Raw genomic sequence first — 17,458 nt, forward strand, 5'->3', positions numbered from 1 at the left:
CATATATTGCCTTTACTTAACACTTCTTCATATAATTAGTTGTAACAGATGAGTGTATCATCATAGGCTTTCAACTATGCATGAAGTTTCACTTTTATAGAAAGCTGCTTAAAATATTGGTTAATCTCTTGCTTAAAAATATTTAAAAAATGGAACAGTCAAAGGGCCTATTTGGTTTTGCATTGAACACAGAAGAATAAAAGTTTTATTCAAAATAAAAACTCTGATTATAAGCACACCCATGGCAATCAAACACCTGCATTTTATAAGACTAACTTGTGAAAAAATGCTTTGAAAAGAGAATCATAAATCTATTTGGTTGCCTAACCATACTTTTATTATTCAGTTTAAAAGTGGTTAGATGAATGGGAACAGTAAAGAAGATAGTAGTAGGAACTGAATGCAAAAGCAATTGGGAAGATGGTAAGGAGGATACATTGCATTCAAATCCTGTCTTTTCAGTAGCCCTATTTGGTTGCTGCTCTACTTTTTGGATGTCATCCCAGCCTTTCCTTGAAAGCCTTTTGTTGAAAGCAATTTCAGACCTACTATTGGACAATAACAAGGCATGCCTAGAATGGTCTGGGGTGAAACACAAGGGCAGCAGCTTTTAGATTATTGAATTGATCAGCTAAAGTAATATTTTGCCAGAGAAGGTTCTTGTCAAATTCACTTAGCTGCTAACATATCTTGGCCTGCCAAATGGGGGGAATAAGCTATTTACTTCTTAGGCAATAAAATGGCACTGATGATGCTATCTAGTTTGGTAATGAAATGTCTGCAAGAAAACCACCAAGCTCAGACAGCACCAAGGATAACTATGTATTATCCTACAAAACTAAGTTTTGTAAGATATGGTGATGTCCTACAAAACACTAGGACTCAAGAGCAATATATATTAAAAGTGAGCCAATTTGGTCTAGTATTTTCTGGTTTGGTGGCCTGGTTAGGGTTGGGCGGCCATGAGCATGTGGAACTCCATTTGTGTGAGTGGCAGGCATGCATACCCTCTGCTCACCTCAAGGGCAGCTCCATGTGTGAGTGCAAGTGACTGCCACTCACAGGAGAGGAGCTTTGTGTATGAGGGCAAATAGCTACCACTCACACGAGGGGAGCTTCACATGCAAGTGCAAAATGGCAGCTGCTTGCGCAAGGGAAGCTTTGCATATGAGGGTAAGCTGCTTGCACTAGGGGAACTTCATGTGTGACTGAAGGCTGCCACTTGCACAAGGGAAGCTTTGCACTCAAGGACATGCTCATCCTCTGCTTGTGTAACCCAGTTTGGAACAGGCCACAGTCCAATAGTGGGGACTCCTGGTGTAGTGGTTACTGTCAGGGTTCTGATCGATGCCCTAATTAGGCATAATTTTAGCACAAGCTAGAAATCAGGATCACAAGACCACTGGTTGAAGAAGACAGATAGTTAAGAAGAAAAATATTGAAACGTTGCAAAAGGAGTTGATTGACTGCTTGTCCTGGAGCCTGACATCATGGGCTTAGAAAGAGTGACTGACCCAAAGTTACCCAGCCAGTTTTCATGTATAAGGCACGCTTGAACTCACAATCTGCTGGGTTTCTAGGCAGGTGAGGTAAGTGTATATTAAGCACTGCATCAAATTGAATCAGATTGCCCAATTCATGCTAGCACCAAGCCCTGAAGTGGATAGAAGACAATGTGATGCGTTTCTGCCCTTAAAAAATATTAATGGCCTTTACTTGTGCTGCAGCAACCTGATCCTACAGATCAGCTTGTTAGTCACTGAATATACAGTAAATACACATAAATACATACCGGAATCAGAATATCCTCCCAACACTGCTAATTAAGAGCATTTCTATAGCAACATTTTAAACATTAACATTCAGTTAACATCTACTCTCTTTTGTGCTTGTTGTGCTTTTTTTTACATTTTAACAATATATTTTTATATATTTATTGTTTTAATTAATTATTGTACACAACCCACATTTATGTTTTGTGAAATGAGTAGCCATGTACTCTGTTTCCCTGAAAATAAGACCTCCCCGGATAATAAGCCCAATCGGGCTTTTGAGCGCATGCGCTAAAATAAGCTCTCCCTGAAAATATTGGAACACAGCAGCAGCCATGAGGTAACCACACTCGCCACCTTCTGCACCTCAAAAATACTAAGAACTCCCCAGAAATAAGGCCAAATGTTTATTTCATGGGCCAAAAGAAAATAAGACCCTGTCTTATTTTTGGGTAAACACAGTAAATAAATAAATATTTTTCAACCCTTTGGGATCAATTCTGGATCTTATCGAATCCATGATGTCTGCTTTAAAGTTGAGGCAATTCATTTTTTGCTCTGCTTTGTTTTATTTCAAATTCAAATAAAGCTGATAGTTTCTTTTAGATTACTACATATGGATGATCTGTTTTCACATTGATGGGAATTCTTGCTTCATCCTGCCCCAAACCTCCTAAGTTCAAACAAGCCATTGCTCCAGCTTCCAAGAACATTCATGCTCCTGTAACTTGTTTAGTGGATATGATTTATCTGCTAATATGTATTTATTTTCTATTTTGGGCACATTGAAATTACAATTGAATCACAACTTTTGTAGAGTCTGATGAGAGCATACCTAAAGTTCTGCTTTATGGTATAAAAATAACTTGAATATGCTGATTATGTGCTAACAAGTTGGTATCAACTTTTAGTGATCACATATATTTTCTTTCTTTGCTCTTCCCTTAAACTGAACTTTTAGGCCTTCAGTATTACACCCATTGCCACTGTGACTGAATCCATTTATCTTATAACTGGTTGTCATCTTCTTGTCTTTCTTTTCACCTTTCTCATTAGCATCTTCTCTAGAGAGCTAGGTTTTCACATATAGTAGGATAATTTGAGCCAGGTCATTTTTGCTTTGAGTGGGAACTCTGGGAAGACTTGTTCAATGATCTGTTGTTGGGTTGTTATTGTTGTTTTGGCTATCCACAATACTCTTTTCCAACACCAATGGTCAATTCATACATATTCTTCAAAAATTCAACTTTTGCCTCCATAGAGTGTCATTGTAAATACAATTTATTGCAACGGTTTGATCTTTGTAAATATTTATTTACATAAATATGTATGTATATATGTATGAATGCATGCAGGCATAAAATCTTACAGCTTGGAATATCTTTTCCAATAACTTTATGGTTGTTCTGTCATGTGCCAGTCTGTGGGATATTTTGGGACTAACAAGTCTTCCCAGAGTTTTTTCCACTGATAATGTTTGATCTGAAAAGGAAGAAGCTACTCAGTGTCATTTTATCCATCATTTCAATATTTTATTTGCCAATTCAATGGGTGATTGTAGTTATACCAATTGTTGTTAGTTGGTCTTCTTTATATTTAATTTTAGTCCCATTTGTTCACTATGGCCCTTGAGCTTTATTAGTAGAGTTTTAAGCTTCTTTGTATTTTGAGGTTATTGACACAAATATAGCTGATGTTTTGTCATTCAGTTTTAAAATCACATTCTCTTCCAAATCAGTTTTCTTAATATATATTCAGCATGTAGGTTGAACAAATATGGGAGAGTATATAGCATTAGCAACCTTACTTATTGTTTTACTGTAGCCATGCATATTTCAACTAATATGTTTAGTTTCCTTGGTGATTATGAGGGAAAGTACCTTCACTATGATCCAATATTCAGAGACACATATTTTTGTCCCTACAAAAATAATATTATCTCATATAGGGATATGGATACCCTATGACTTCCATATTATATAATGTATCTGTCCAGCTTGAAATAGTTACTATAATGCATAGTTCTCCTGGTTAGTTGTTTGGGAATGTGCTTGAATGCCAATGATAAGATTTCTATACTTTCTAAGTGCTGCAATTTCAATAAATGTAAAAAAGTATAAAATGAATCATTTTACCATGAAAAAGCAACCTTCAACTTTATAGTAATGAGATTTTTGTTCGGAATAACTAAGCAAGACATTGGTCTGTAGTCTCAGTGGACAAATCAATTAGAATGTCAATCCAGTGTGCAACTGACATAAAAAAAAACATATAAAAAAATGTTTGAAATCTTAGAAAGGGAATTGAAAAAGAACATCACAATGCCATTATATATACCTATAGGAGGAGATGGATGGATGGATGGATGGATGGATGGATAGGTAGGTAGCTAGATAGGTAGATAGATGATAAATACTACAATTCTAATCACTATCTTAAAAAGAAAAGTATAAAATATAAAATATGCACATGCATACAGAAAAGGCCAGTGATGGAGTAATTCTCCTAAAAGGAAAGAATACAGAAATCAAAGCCTTTTAGGCTGGACCAAAGGAGAGAAAGGGTAGGGATGATAATGGTATTTAAAATCATAAGCAGTATTTGTTAAGTGGATCAAAAAGAAATTCTCAGTTTCCTAGAACTGAAAGTCATCCATTGAAACAAAACATAGTGAAATTCAGGACATATGGTCAATAGTTACCCCCCCCCCCCGCCATAGCTACTAGTAAAAATGGTTGTTTATAGGAGTGCATATTAACCATAAAATATATTTTAAGTCTAGAATAAACTGTTGCATTTTGGAAATTCTGATGAACAGTTTTCTTTTAGCTATGGACTGGGGTGGTGGTGGTGGAGGGAAATGTAATATTTTGAATGTTTTGAATTTTGGCTAAAATAACATTTTAGGGGTGCTAAGAAAGATTTTACAGATGAATGGTTCTAGGCTGGGATAAATCAACCAGTGATGGTTGTCCTAGTAAACTCCCTTCTCCTTTCTGGCAATTTTCCTCTCTGTTAGAGGTACCAAAATAATACACACAATGTAAGGTTTCCTGCCGCAGCAGGGGGTTGGACTAGATAACCTCTGAATAGTCTTCTAGCCCTAAATTGCTGTGCTGTTTTCCTTCCTTCCTTCCTTCCTTCCTTCCTTCCTCCTTCCTTCCTTCCTTCCTTCCTCCCTCCCTCCCACCCTCCCTCCCTCCCTCCCTTCCTTCTGTGGGAAGCAACACCCCCCCCCCCTAGAATATTACTCCCAGAAAGGTTCATTCCACATGCCTGCCAGATGGATAATGAGATAATGAGGCTCTAGAAAGTTTGGCTCCATTCACAAGCAGGGAATGATCCAAACCCTTTTAGAAACATAAAGCCCATATTGCACAAACCCCAACACTTAGAACCATATAAGAATCCTACCTTTTATCTAGTTTGTTGTTCAGTTGACCCAGAAACAAATTACTGAATTTCACATTGCAAACTTCCTTTTTCAATTTAAAGCAGGTTTCAATTTAAAGTTTTCCACCTTAAAACTTGTGGACTTCAACTCCCAGAATTCCACAGCCAGGCATGCTCAGTTGCGATTTAAAGCAACAGCATTTTTTTCTACTTTGCTGAACCCTGGTTAAAAAGTGAGATTCCTTATTTCTTTTTATTTCTTTTTATTTCTCCTTTCCTTCCTCCCTCCCTCCTCCACTCTCTTTTAGTTTTTGAAACCTCTTTTCCCTTTCCTGAACCAGCAGGGAAAAAGGGCTTTTAAAAAAAAAAAAGCTTCTGACGGAGGTTCGGTGGCATGGCCATGCCACCATTACTACTGATCCAGTTCGGTACGCCAAATTTTCACTACCTCTTCTGGCGTACTGGACAGGACCGAGAAGAACCCACCTCTGAAATCAACCCAGAGTTTAATTATAGAAATTAAGAGGAAATCTTTAAATTATTCACCCATTAATTGATATTATTTTTTTCATTGTGCTATTTTTTCCTAGAGTGTATTTATGTCTTAATTCTTGTACCCAAGGAAGTATGTATGTACCTAAGGAAGTATGTATGCCATGTATTTGTATAGATGTGATATTGTGTCCGTGGAACTTTACAATTTACTATTATTATATTGGCCTATTATTCCATATTAAATAGAACGTTGTAATCTTTAATAGAGAGATGGGATAAAGAATTAAAGCCCCAGCCCCACAAATGCATTTAGCTATTGTTTAGTTCAATACTTAATAAAATGAACTGGAGAAACCAAATTTTACTAAAATTTTGTTGTCATTTAATTTTCACAGTTTAAATTGCAGAATGAATTCCAATTAGAGATGAAATTCAGGTTCAGGACTTGGCTTCAGAGAGAAAGAGGGACATGCTCTAATTTATGTGAAATTTACAAAATGTGTTATTTAACCTGATAACATGAAACTTTATAAAAAGTAAGAATGTAATTAATATCCAAACTGATTTATACAGTTTAATCCATTCTGGTAATTACTGTGCTTTGCTTGTAGGTTGTTTATAAAAACAATGATGTAAGACTGGAATTGTCTCGACTGGCCAAACAAGGAGATCCTAAGATGAAGATCCATGGTGTCGTGGCATTTAAGTGTGAAAATGTGGCAACCTTGGATCCAATCACTTTTGAAACACCAGAATCCTTTATTTCTTTGCCTAAATGGAATGCCAAAAAAACAGGCTCAATATCCTTTGACTTTCGCACTACTGAACCCAATGGGCTGATTCTCTTCAGCCATGGCAAACCACGACATCAGAAAGATGCCAAACATCCACAAATGGTTAAAGTTGACTTCTTTGCCATTGAAATGCTTGATGGGCACCTCTATCTGCTTTTAGACATGGGATCTGGAACAATTAAAATAAAAGCTTTGCAGAAAAAAGTGAATGATGGAGAGTGGTACCATGTTGACTTTCAAAGAGACGGACGATCTGGTAAGTTTTGACAAAAATGCTCCTGACCTTTAAATCCTTCATAGTATAAAAAATAAAGAGAAAAATGTGTACTGTGTTCAGTATTATTCTAGAACAGCAAAGCAATTTATATTTTGAAATAGTTAATTAGTATTTTTAATTGTCTTCCAAATTGGAAAGTTTGAACAGTACTCAGCAGATAATCAAATGATACTTATTTTGTGAGTATTTTCAGTAATTACTAAATGTAATTCTCATATACAGCCCCAACACAAGAGTTATGGAGAATAATATAAAAATAATAATTAAAAAAATAACATAAAAGACCTGTGAACTATTAGTATCCTTCACATCACACATGAAATGATTCCATTTTTTTTCAGGTACAGAACTCATCCATTAGTAGTTGTTCACTATTCATTTTTTTCCCCCAAAATCTTAGCTTTGTTGAAAAAAGAAATGATCAATTGCACTGATTGAATCATAATGCATCAAGGAAATGCATCTATATACGAATAAAACATTAGAAAATATCATTGATGTAATTGTATGTATGATAAAATACAGTTACATTTTGATTGCTGTTAGTTGTACTATTAAGTTCTTCATATATTGTATGGATTAATCTCTGATGAGGAAAAAAAATCAAATCAGAGTTGAATCAGAGTTTCATGGGAATAGTTTTCCCCAACAAATATTACATTATGAGATGTGCACAATTTATTTTGTGGGATGCTTATACTAAAATATAACCAGTAAAAATAAAATAGCACATAAATTTTACATCTAAGCATTCCACACTTCTTGGCACATCAGTTTTCTGGGGAAGAAAAAGGTATAACTCAGGGGTGAGTTGCTTCCAGCATTACTACCAGTTTGGCACACACACACAAAAAAAATGGTACAACTGGAGAAATGCTAAAATGTGGATATGGTTTGTTTATGGAGTGGCTGTGTAACTTGTAGGCTTGAATTGTGAAACTTTTTGTATGAATATGGAGTTGAAGACTGGTTGCAAAAGGCAATCACTGAAATATATAGTTGAAACTTTTATTGAACCAGATCTGATTTAATGTGACATTGGCCACAGAATGTCATATTCCATAAAAATAAAGTTACAAGATTATTTGTATGGATCTCTGTATTACTTTTTGGTGGAAAATAATAGGCAGCTTTATTATCAGGATCATAGATGTTAGTATATATTATTTTCCAAAGTACACCTTATTATTTAAAAGTAATATAAAAAGGGCTTTCTAGCTGTCAGAGAGTAAAAGTCCTATATTTTAATCTTAAACCTGTTTATTTCATATGTGAAATCATACTGTGTGCTTCCTCTATTAACACTCAACAACATTTTAGTGCCTTATTTTTTAAATCTTAAGCTTATCTCACTGTTGGTTAGCTTTCCAGCCGAAGTGCAAAACAAGAAATATATGTTAGAAATCCATTTCATTTTCATCTCATTGCACTTATTTTGCTTGAATTTGAAACTACAGGCAATTGGAAATAGTTTCTATGAACAAGTTAGGATTAAACCAGATTGCCATATTTTTCGGAGTACAAGACGCACCTTTTTCCCTCAAAAAAGAGGCTGAAAAACTGGGTGTGTCTTATACATTGAATACAGCATTTATTTAGCCTCCCAAAACCCTGCTCTCAGGAAAAGAGTGAAACGAGTGAAAAACAGACCATTTTTTGCTCAATTTTGCCCCCCCCCAGCCCCCAAGAGCACTCTATAAGCCTCCTAAAGGTTATGCATACCCTTTTTTGTCAAAAAAATGGGCCCATTTTCTCAAAAACTGTACTGTTTTTGCTTGCCCCCCCCCCCTCCCGGAGCATTCTACAAGCCTCTTAAAGCCATTTTTGGAAGATCTGCAGAGTGCAAAAACTTTTTTTTTCATTTGCCTCTTCAAAATCTTGGTGCGTCTTATACTCCGGTGCATCTTATACTCCGAAAAATATGTTACATTACAAGAAACTTGTTTCAGATGAAGCAACAAATTGCAGGTAATCACAAATGAAAGCATGCTCAGCATCAGAGACGTGCGATGAGCCTCATGGCCGGTGAGGCAAGAGCGAAAGTCCCGCCGAAGCCCCAGCGCCGCATCTGCCATAGAGCGGAACCAGGACCCGCTCTATGGTGGACACAGGCGCAGGGACTTTAAAGCCCTGCTGCCGGGGCTTTAAAGTAGTGGCAGGGCCCCAGTGGTGTCTGCCATAGAGCGGGACCGGGTCGGGACTGTAAAGTCCTCCCGCCGGGGCCCTGAAGTGGAGGCCCGCTCATCTTGCCGGCTGGCGCGCGCACGCTCCATGAGGGAGAAGACGGCGAGCGTTCAGGTCCTCCCCGGGGAGCGGCTGTGGTGGCTCCTGTGTTCCCCTGGCTGAGGAAGCGCTCACTCGGTGGCCAGTCCGATTGGGCAGGGAATCCCCCCCCATGCTGGCTCCACTTGGCGCACTTGAATGCCACTCCTGCCGGCCCAGGCATTGCCCTTCCCCAGGCACCAGGCCAGGTGTTCCAGGGTTAAAGTCCCCCGCCGCTGGGGAGATCGTCTGTCTCCCTCCGGGGAAGAGGCGCAGCCATGGAACCCATCTCGACGCGCAGGGCGCGGGGAGGGGCACAGGTCTTCTGACACGCCCTGCTGGCGGGCGACGGCTGCACCCTTCTCTGCTGCCTGAGCAACCCCAGAGCGGCGTGGGCCCCAACTCCATCTTCGACACTAGCGATTCCCACGAGTGGCAGCAGTATCGCTCCAGACACACACCTGCTGCTTTCTCCCAGAGCTCCGGCAGGCCTGCCGAGGAGGAGCCCAGACAAGGCTGGAGCGAGAGCCATCGAGGCAAAAGGCTGGCCACTCGGGGCTTGGAAGAGGGAGCGAAATGCTGTCCTCCACTGCCAGAAAGTCCAGGGAGGGAAGCGGGGCTGACCCATTTCCTCTTGGGGCTGCTGTGAGATGGAACCGGGGCTACAGTGTCTTGCCCAGCTGGCTTCTCTGGAGCGGGGGAGGCCGATAGAAGCAGAGCGGATCCTCTTGCCGCTGCGGGCCTGGCTTGCGGAGTGCCAAAAGGGTAGGGGGCCTCTTGGAACACCCCCCCACACCTCTTCGCTGTTTCCTCCTGGGGCTGCTGGGAGATGGAACCAAGGCTGCAAACACCCCCCCTCACCCCTCTTCGCCTTTCGCCTCCGCGGTTCCTCCTCGCCCCCCACCTCCTCCATCCCCACCTCTGTGTCCGCCAGGCATCTCACGTTTATGCCCGCCATAAATGCGAGATGCCTGGCGGACACAGCGGGGGGGATGGAGGAGGCGGAGGGGCAAGGTGGCAGCCGGTGAAGAAAGGAGAGAGGAGGAGGAGGAAAGGAAGAGGGGAGCAGGATGGGGGGGAGAGGGCTGCCCCTCTCTTCTCAAACAAACAAGGCTCCCCTTCCTGCGTCTGCTCCTTCCCTCTTTTCTCAATCAAACTCTCTCTCAAATTGAGAGCATTTGTTTGAGTGAAGTTAAGAAAGAAACACACACACACACACACACACACACACAATAAAAACAAATTACAATTACTTAAATTACAAATAAATTGAATTCCTCCCCGCTCCCTCTGACCCACATACCTTCCAGTTATGCCAAAATTCCAGATTCGGTCTAGCTAGGCTCCAGAGCCAGGCAGGCTAGGATAGTGGCTCCTAGAGCCACCACGTGCCCTCTGCAGGAAGAGGCCCGAGAACTATGGGCCTCATTTGCATATATTTTTTTTTGCTTTTTAACCCTTGGTTAACCCTTAAAAGGCAAAAAAATCCTTATGCAAAGGAAGCCCCGAGTTCTCTAGCCTCCTCCTATACTTAAACACTATATACACTCCAAATCACTGTGAGTTGAAGTCCGGTAGCAACTAGCTTGGCCTTAATTATTTAAAAAATATCTTTAAAATTCCTTCCTTTCCTGAGGAGACTGGTGAGGCCCCGCCTTCCCTGACTCTAGTGAGTGCACGTCCTGCTCAGCATCATACCTTCATTTAAAGTTGTAAGCCAGGGCTGTCAAGCTCCCAGAACTCAGGCTGGGCTGGCCATGCCCATACCCGGTTTAACAAAGGTGACAAAAGTCCCAAATACATCACATGATGCTGACGTGAGTTTGACACCCCTGTTTGGTGACTGATTATTCTACCAGTATAGTAAGGAAAAGGACATACTCAGCAGCCAAAGTAAGCCATCCCTCCCCTGCTTCCTTCTGCTGAAGTATGGTGGTAGATAGTGGAAATGCTAATGACTGTCAGATAAGCAATGGAAGAGGAACAATTCAGACAAAAGTGGCATCTTAACAGAGCTGACATTGTCCCTATTTCCTTTCATTTCCTCTGCTACTGCCTAATGTAATGTCACTGCCAAGTCTCAATTTTAGAAAGCAGACTTGTTAAAATGAAATTGCTGAGATAATGAATATAATTGAAGAGGCTCATTAACTCATACCTATGGGAAATGTTTGTCTGTTGCTGCATTGCCAACCTTGCAGGTAAAGCAGAGGGGAGGAGGTGAAAGTAAGAGGTTAGAAATCCCACAAAAGCATTCGGCAAAGCTTTGCTGTCTGTGGCTTTTGCAACCTGTTAAAATAGCACCAATCATTGTGTTATGAGGCTACTTGAGCACTTCAATGTTTTGTTCAACTCTTCAGAATGTTAAAAGAAAAAAGAAGGAAACCCTTCACAAGGGTTTCCTTAACCAAACTGCTGTTCAAACATCTGGAAAATCATGATTGTGTTTGTGAATCAGACAAGAAATTCAATATGGTCAAATTCTACTTGTACATGCGAGTGTAAGCCAGACTATATAAACAGTTTGTTTTCACTGCTAAGCATACATTTAACAGCTAAAATGTCAATGAATTTTTGAATTAAAATCTGAATTCCAGTTTAAGTGCTAGAAATTATAGGGTGGAAAGAGGCTCATGGCTTTTTTTCGGAGTATACAATTAGAGGCCTGGAATAATCACAATCTCAATCAAAGTAGCATTTTTCATAGATCCATTGCATTGTTGAAAGTATTTCTTTCCTTTTCTCTCACGCCATCTAGGAAGGTTTTTTTTTTATGTCTCCCTCTGTATTTCTTCTCTTTCTCCTTCTCCTCCTCCTCCTTCTTCTTCCTTCACTTTCTTCTCTTCTATCTACACACACACACACACACACAAACACAAAAGTATATTGATTGCATTTGCACTTTAGCAGCAATTTCTGGAAAAAAAGGTGTATTTGGAAAAACACCTCCCCTTATTTCACCTCCCCTTTTATAATGCATAAAAATAAAACACAATCAGGAAAAACCGCCTATTTCTTCACATCTAGAAATAGCTAGGTTCACTCATGGATATGTGCTTTATTCCTAATCACTGCTCAAATAGAGGTAGTCCTTGTCTTAGAACAGTTCATTTAGTGACCGTTCAAAGTTACAATGGCGTTGAAAAGGTTCTAACCTTTTCAGCATCCCCATAATCATGTGATCAAAATTCAGATGTTTGATAACTGGTTCATACTTAAGATCGCTGTTGTGTCCCCTGATAATGTGATCCCCTTTTGCAACCTTCTTACAAGCAAAGTCAATGGGAAAGCTAGATTCACTTAATAACCAGGTTACTAAATTACCAACTGCAATGATTAACAACTGTGGCAAGAGAAATGGGGGGAAAATGGGGCAAAACTCACTTAACAAATGTTTCACTTAACAACAGAAATTTTGGACTCAATTGTCATCATAAATTGAGGATTACCTTTAATAAACCCAATTCAAAGGGGTTAGCTATTCCTAAACTGAAAATGGGAAACAGCTTCTAATCCCTTGTTAACTCATCCCAATACGGCATTTAGAAACAGGGGTGGGCTTCAAAAATTTCACCCACAGATTTGCTGCCTCGTTGCTGGTAGGCATGGCTATGGTGGGCATGGCCTAGTGGTCTGCTAGGGGTAGTTTTCCTCGAGCTTCTGAGAGGGCAAAAACTGCTTCCCCCAGGCTTCAGAGGCCCTCCAGAGTCCGGAAACAGGCTCATTTCTAGACTTCTGGAACTTCCTGTATGCCCATTTCCCTCCCTCCCTGAGTCTCTGTGCGAGCCCTGCACTTACCTGGCATGATAAACAGGCCATGTGGAGAATCCTGGGAGGGGAAGGAAGGGAAGGGCATGGCCAGCCAGGGGTGGCATTAGGGGGTTCACAAAATTGGGCACAATCCTAGCTAGAGGATTGCCTGAACCCATGCAAACTCCCAGCAGCCTACCCGTTTGAAGGCAGCATGTCCTAAATGCTAGAACATCCACCTCTTCTAGATTTAGATGTTGGGGGACAAAGACATAATCACCACCTGATTTTTGAGAGGCAGGAAATTTGAAGGGATGAATGTATAGATAAAGAGGAAGATAAACTGAAATCACTGTAGAAAAGGGCCTCAGATCCCCAGCCTTCTCTGGCATTTCAGAAGGATAAATGATATCAAAGGTCATAGACCAGAAGATTATACTTCCTTTATCCAGGCCCTAACCAACATCATCTGCCAGACCACCTAATGCCATTTTTGTCAGAAGCCCAGAAATGAATTGTTAATGGAAATAGCAGCTTCACCCAAATTTGCTGTAATGTATGTCTTACAACCTTCTTCAACATTTGAAATTGTCAAAGCAAAAGTTGGGGATAAGGCAGAAATTATCCAGAATAGCCAGTTCAGGAGACAACATCCAAAGTAACTTGGGAATGTCTTCACAGAACAGGAATTGCCTCTCCTGTGCAATCAACTTGGAAAAGATTCTCAACTTCCCTTCACTTCAAAATATTAAATAGGACCCAGGAAGGAGAGCTCTTCTATAGCTGGCTTAGTTTATTTATTTACTTTTCATTCATTTGGGTTTTTTATCCCATCTTTATTACTTTATAAGTAACTCAAGGCAGCAAATAGTCCTTCCTCCTCCTATTTTCCCCACAACAACAATTCTGTGATGTTAATTGTATTGAGAATGAATGACTGGTATAAAGTGACCCAGCCAGCTTTTGTTTATTAATTAAAATTGTATAGCTACTCATTTCACTAAATGTAACTCTGGGAAGCATACTATGATAATTACAGATGTTAATGTATTGCTACCTTGTCTGCTGAACGATATTAGGAATTAGTTGGGCAGCAAATAAATATCAAGACATCTTTGTCCTTAATTAGTTACTGCTGATGAGATGATGATGATGATCATCATTGTCTTGTTCCACCATTGGAAAAGTAGGCATTGAATATCCAGAGAAAACTCCGCAGGGAGAAAACAGATAATATAAAGTAAACCTAAAGAGAGCAATATGAATTTACTGCATCTGTGCTGCAAAAATCTGGATTGCCACAAGTTGTAAAAGATAGAGAAAACTGCCATTTAGATTTATTATGCCTAACTGCAACTGTTTAATGATTTCAAATCTCAGTTTTAAGTTTCGAATCATTTATTAATTTCACTTCTTTGGAATTCTAGAGCTTTTGCTCTGATGACACTTAAAAACATGGCGGTGCTGTTAAATTTGTGATGATTACTTATGCAGATGAATTTTTGACAAATGCCATAACCTGGTGAAATAAGTAATACACTGGTAAAGAGTGGTTGTTGTTGTTTTGACAATATTAATTAAACACAGCAGTATTTTTTTTAAAAAAACAGGTCAATGTTTAGATTCAGTATAAGGCAGTTAATTTTGCCTAGATATGATTTATAAAATTGCATGTCAACTCTCTCCCTCAATACTTTCAAATTATGGTGCTGAAGAAGCTTCTTGAGAGTCCCTTAGACTGCAAGGAGATCAAATCAGTCTTTGAAAGGACAGTTTCTGAAGCTGAAGCTCAAATACTTTGCCCAGCTAATGAGAAGAGAGAACTCATTGGCAAAGACCCTGATGTTGGGAAAGGAGAAGGGGATGGCAGAGGATGTGATGGTTAGATAGTGTCATTAACTCAATGAAAGTAAATTTGAGCAAACTCTGGAAAATAATGGAGAACTGAGGGAGGAAGAGCTGGCATGCTATGGTCCATGAGGTCGCAAAGAATCGGACATGACTTAGCGACTAAACAAATTTTCTCAAAGCCTTGGGCATGGCTACCCAAAACCCTGAAGTTCCTTGGAAAATATAAAAAGTACTCACATTAAGTATATTGCTTTAATTTTGAAGTAAATCAAAAATTTCTATTCTGATCCCAACAATTTATTTGTCTTGGCTTCACCTATTTTTTTGTAGTGCATCCACTAATATATCACTCAAAGATCAGATGTAGCCCTAAGCCTAAAATAAATAAAAGTATGTTCTGATATACAAGACCTTGTCCCAGATGAATTGCTAGTCCCAGAAAATAATTAATGAGAACTGCATTTTACTGCTGTGCACTTTCACAGAGCTTAAAAGGACCACTAAGAGCTTTTGATTAACCTGTTGGGCTTTCCTTTTTGTCCTTTAGCACTGCACTGCATTTCTTGTTTTTACATTTTTTTTCTGGCATCCCAGAATCCATTATTGATCAAACTCCAGGAGAGCAAGAATAATATTCATGTATCTGCATCCTGCAAAATGTTGCAATATGATCCACTAGTAGAGATAGATGCACAAACACACAAACATAGACCACACACACACACGCACACACAGAGACACACTCACCCCTACGTTAAAAGCATACAAAAAAGACATCACCTTTATGTCTAACTAAGTATAGATTTTATATTTCAAAGAGAACTTTAAATTAGCTTATATTCCATTAAAGAAGCATGGTAAATATTTCCAAGTCTTAAGCTTCCTCCCATCTAAATGTAGGAACAGAAGAAAGATTGTTGTTTTACTAATAACAGATCCACAAACAATGGACAACTAAATTGTTTTCCAGTAACCATCTCATTATGATTCTGATGTAGATGGTTTTGAATAATGTATTACTGACCTGTTACCTTACTTTCAGCTTTGGCCCTTTCACATCCAGCATTTGTTACAACCAGGAACTGGTAAAATGCTGTCCCCCCCCCCCTCCCCGCCATGATAAGATAAATCTTTGGTGTAGTCTCCGTTTTTTCTGACAGCCTAGACACCTCAATGCATTTTTCTTGGCAACAATGTAGAAGCGGTCCTTGATTACTAATAGTGTTTCCCACTATACCTCTGGGATTTCCTGGAGGCCTCCCATCCAAGCACTTGCCAAGCCTAACCTTACTTAAGTTCTCAGTTTAGACCAGATCAGTGAAGTATTGCTCCTGCTACCTAGTTCTTTAAGTAGATGAGCCAAGACTGCAACATTTCCGTTTGCTAGTGCTCTTCAGGGCTTTTCCCCCCTTTCCCCCTTCTTGTTTTTCTCTGCCTCCCTGCCTTCTGAGTTCAAATGAGCCATAGCTTTCTCCCTACTACTCCCCCCAATACATACATACATACATACATACATACATACATACATACATACATACATACATACATACATATTTCTGTTTGGTTGCAGCTGTTGGGAGAGCATCTGTTGCAAAAGCATGGTATTATGCCATCATCACAGATTTGCGTGAGAAATAATAAGCAAAAATATTGATACTTTGATAAATAGCTTTGTTCTTACACCAATTTTGTTTGCTTTTTTATTCAAAGTGGCCAAATAAGCATATTACATTGTACAGGTTCTTGGCTAACAACCACTCATTTTGTTGACTATTCAAAGTTGCAAGGTGCTAAAAAAGCAACAACAGGTTCTTGCACTTATGACTTTGCTGCATCCCCATGAACACATGATTGCTATCTGAAGTGCTTGGCAATCAGCTTGCATTTATGATGTTTGCAGATCACATAATTGCCATTGTAACTTTCCTAGCCACCTTCTGACAAGCAAAGTCAATGAAGAAGCAGGCAAGGAATGTAGCAAGTTAGAGTCACATGATACCGTGCTTAATAGCTATACGGCTTAACAATGAATTTTCCAGTCCAATTATGGTGAGAAGTCAATAACTACTTGGGGTTTTGTAAACACAGGGGAAGGAATACTATAAATTATTGTTCCCTTCTATGTGAGATATAGATGGGAAGATTTTGACTACTCCAAGAGTGGCTGTAGCTTAAGGCACTAAATTGACTGAATGATGATTTTTGCACTCTCCAATTTATGGGCAGAAGAGAAAAATAATTACCTCATAGTATTCTCTCTCTCTCTTCTTACCGTTATAAAGTTGGCAGAAATGAAAATGAGTTTACAGAAGGTCTCGAACACTTTAGTGGGGTTATGAAATAAATATGGAATTATATGGAACATGCCTTTTATATATTAAAAGTGCCTATTTATATATAGAGTTATATATTGCATTTCATGGTTCATGCCTAAAACTGACTTTTTCTAGGAGAATGAAAAAGAGCTGGAGACAAATATTATTTCAAAATTCTCCATCAAAGTTGTAGGCAATGAAATTAGATTAGTGATTCTTCAGGGAAAAAAGGATTCTCCAATTTGTCAGGAGGCAGAGATCTATAATGGAAGAGGAAGTTTCTCTCAGGCCATTGGAGATGTGATTGCACAAGAAAAGGCAGGTGTCAGGGTTCCAAATAGCATCCAAAAGTAAATCAGAGTCCGAGGCAAAGTATTGCTCAAAGTTCCAATTTATGTTGGCACATCTGGGAAAACCCGAATCTGAAAGTGGTTTTCCCCACCCATTTGAAAGTTCAAGAACTTGCCCCCATACTCACAAGTCCATCACATGGTCAAATCTCCTACTGCCATGCTGGCAGTTCTACCCATCCAATTCTGGTCAGGTGCA

At 39.4% G+C, this 17,458-nt stretch overlaps 1 protein-coding gene across 18 annotated transcripts in view; it reads left to right on the forward strand.

Annotated features, from left to right (window-relative positions):
- NRXN1 (neurexin 1) overlaps positions 1–17,458 on the forward strand; it is an 828,007-nt gene that overhangs the window by 310,492 nt on the left and 500,057 nt on the right. For all 18 annotated transcript variants that reach the window (XM_087717540.1, XM_087717541.1, XM_087717547.1 and 15 more), the window contains one exon: positions 6,272–6,710. In XM_087717540.1, coding sequence (XP_087573666.1) covers positions 6,272–6,710 — 439 coding nt within the window. The remainder of the gene's footprint in view (positions 1–6,271; positions 6,711–17,458) is intronic.

This window comes from Thamnophis sirtalis, unplaced genomic scaffold, assembly GCF_051295495.1.
Source record: "Thamnophis sirtalis isolate CommonGarterSnake01/CBP01778 unplaced genomic scaffold, rThaSir2_p1.2 scaffold_6, whole genome shotgun sequence".
NCBI classification, from domain to species: domain Eukaryota; kingdom Metazoa; phylum Chordata; class Lepidosauria; order Squamata; family Natricidae; genus Thamnophis; species Thamnophis sirtalis.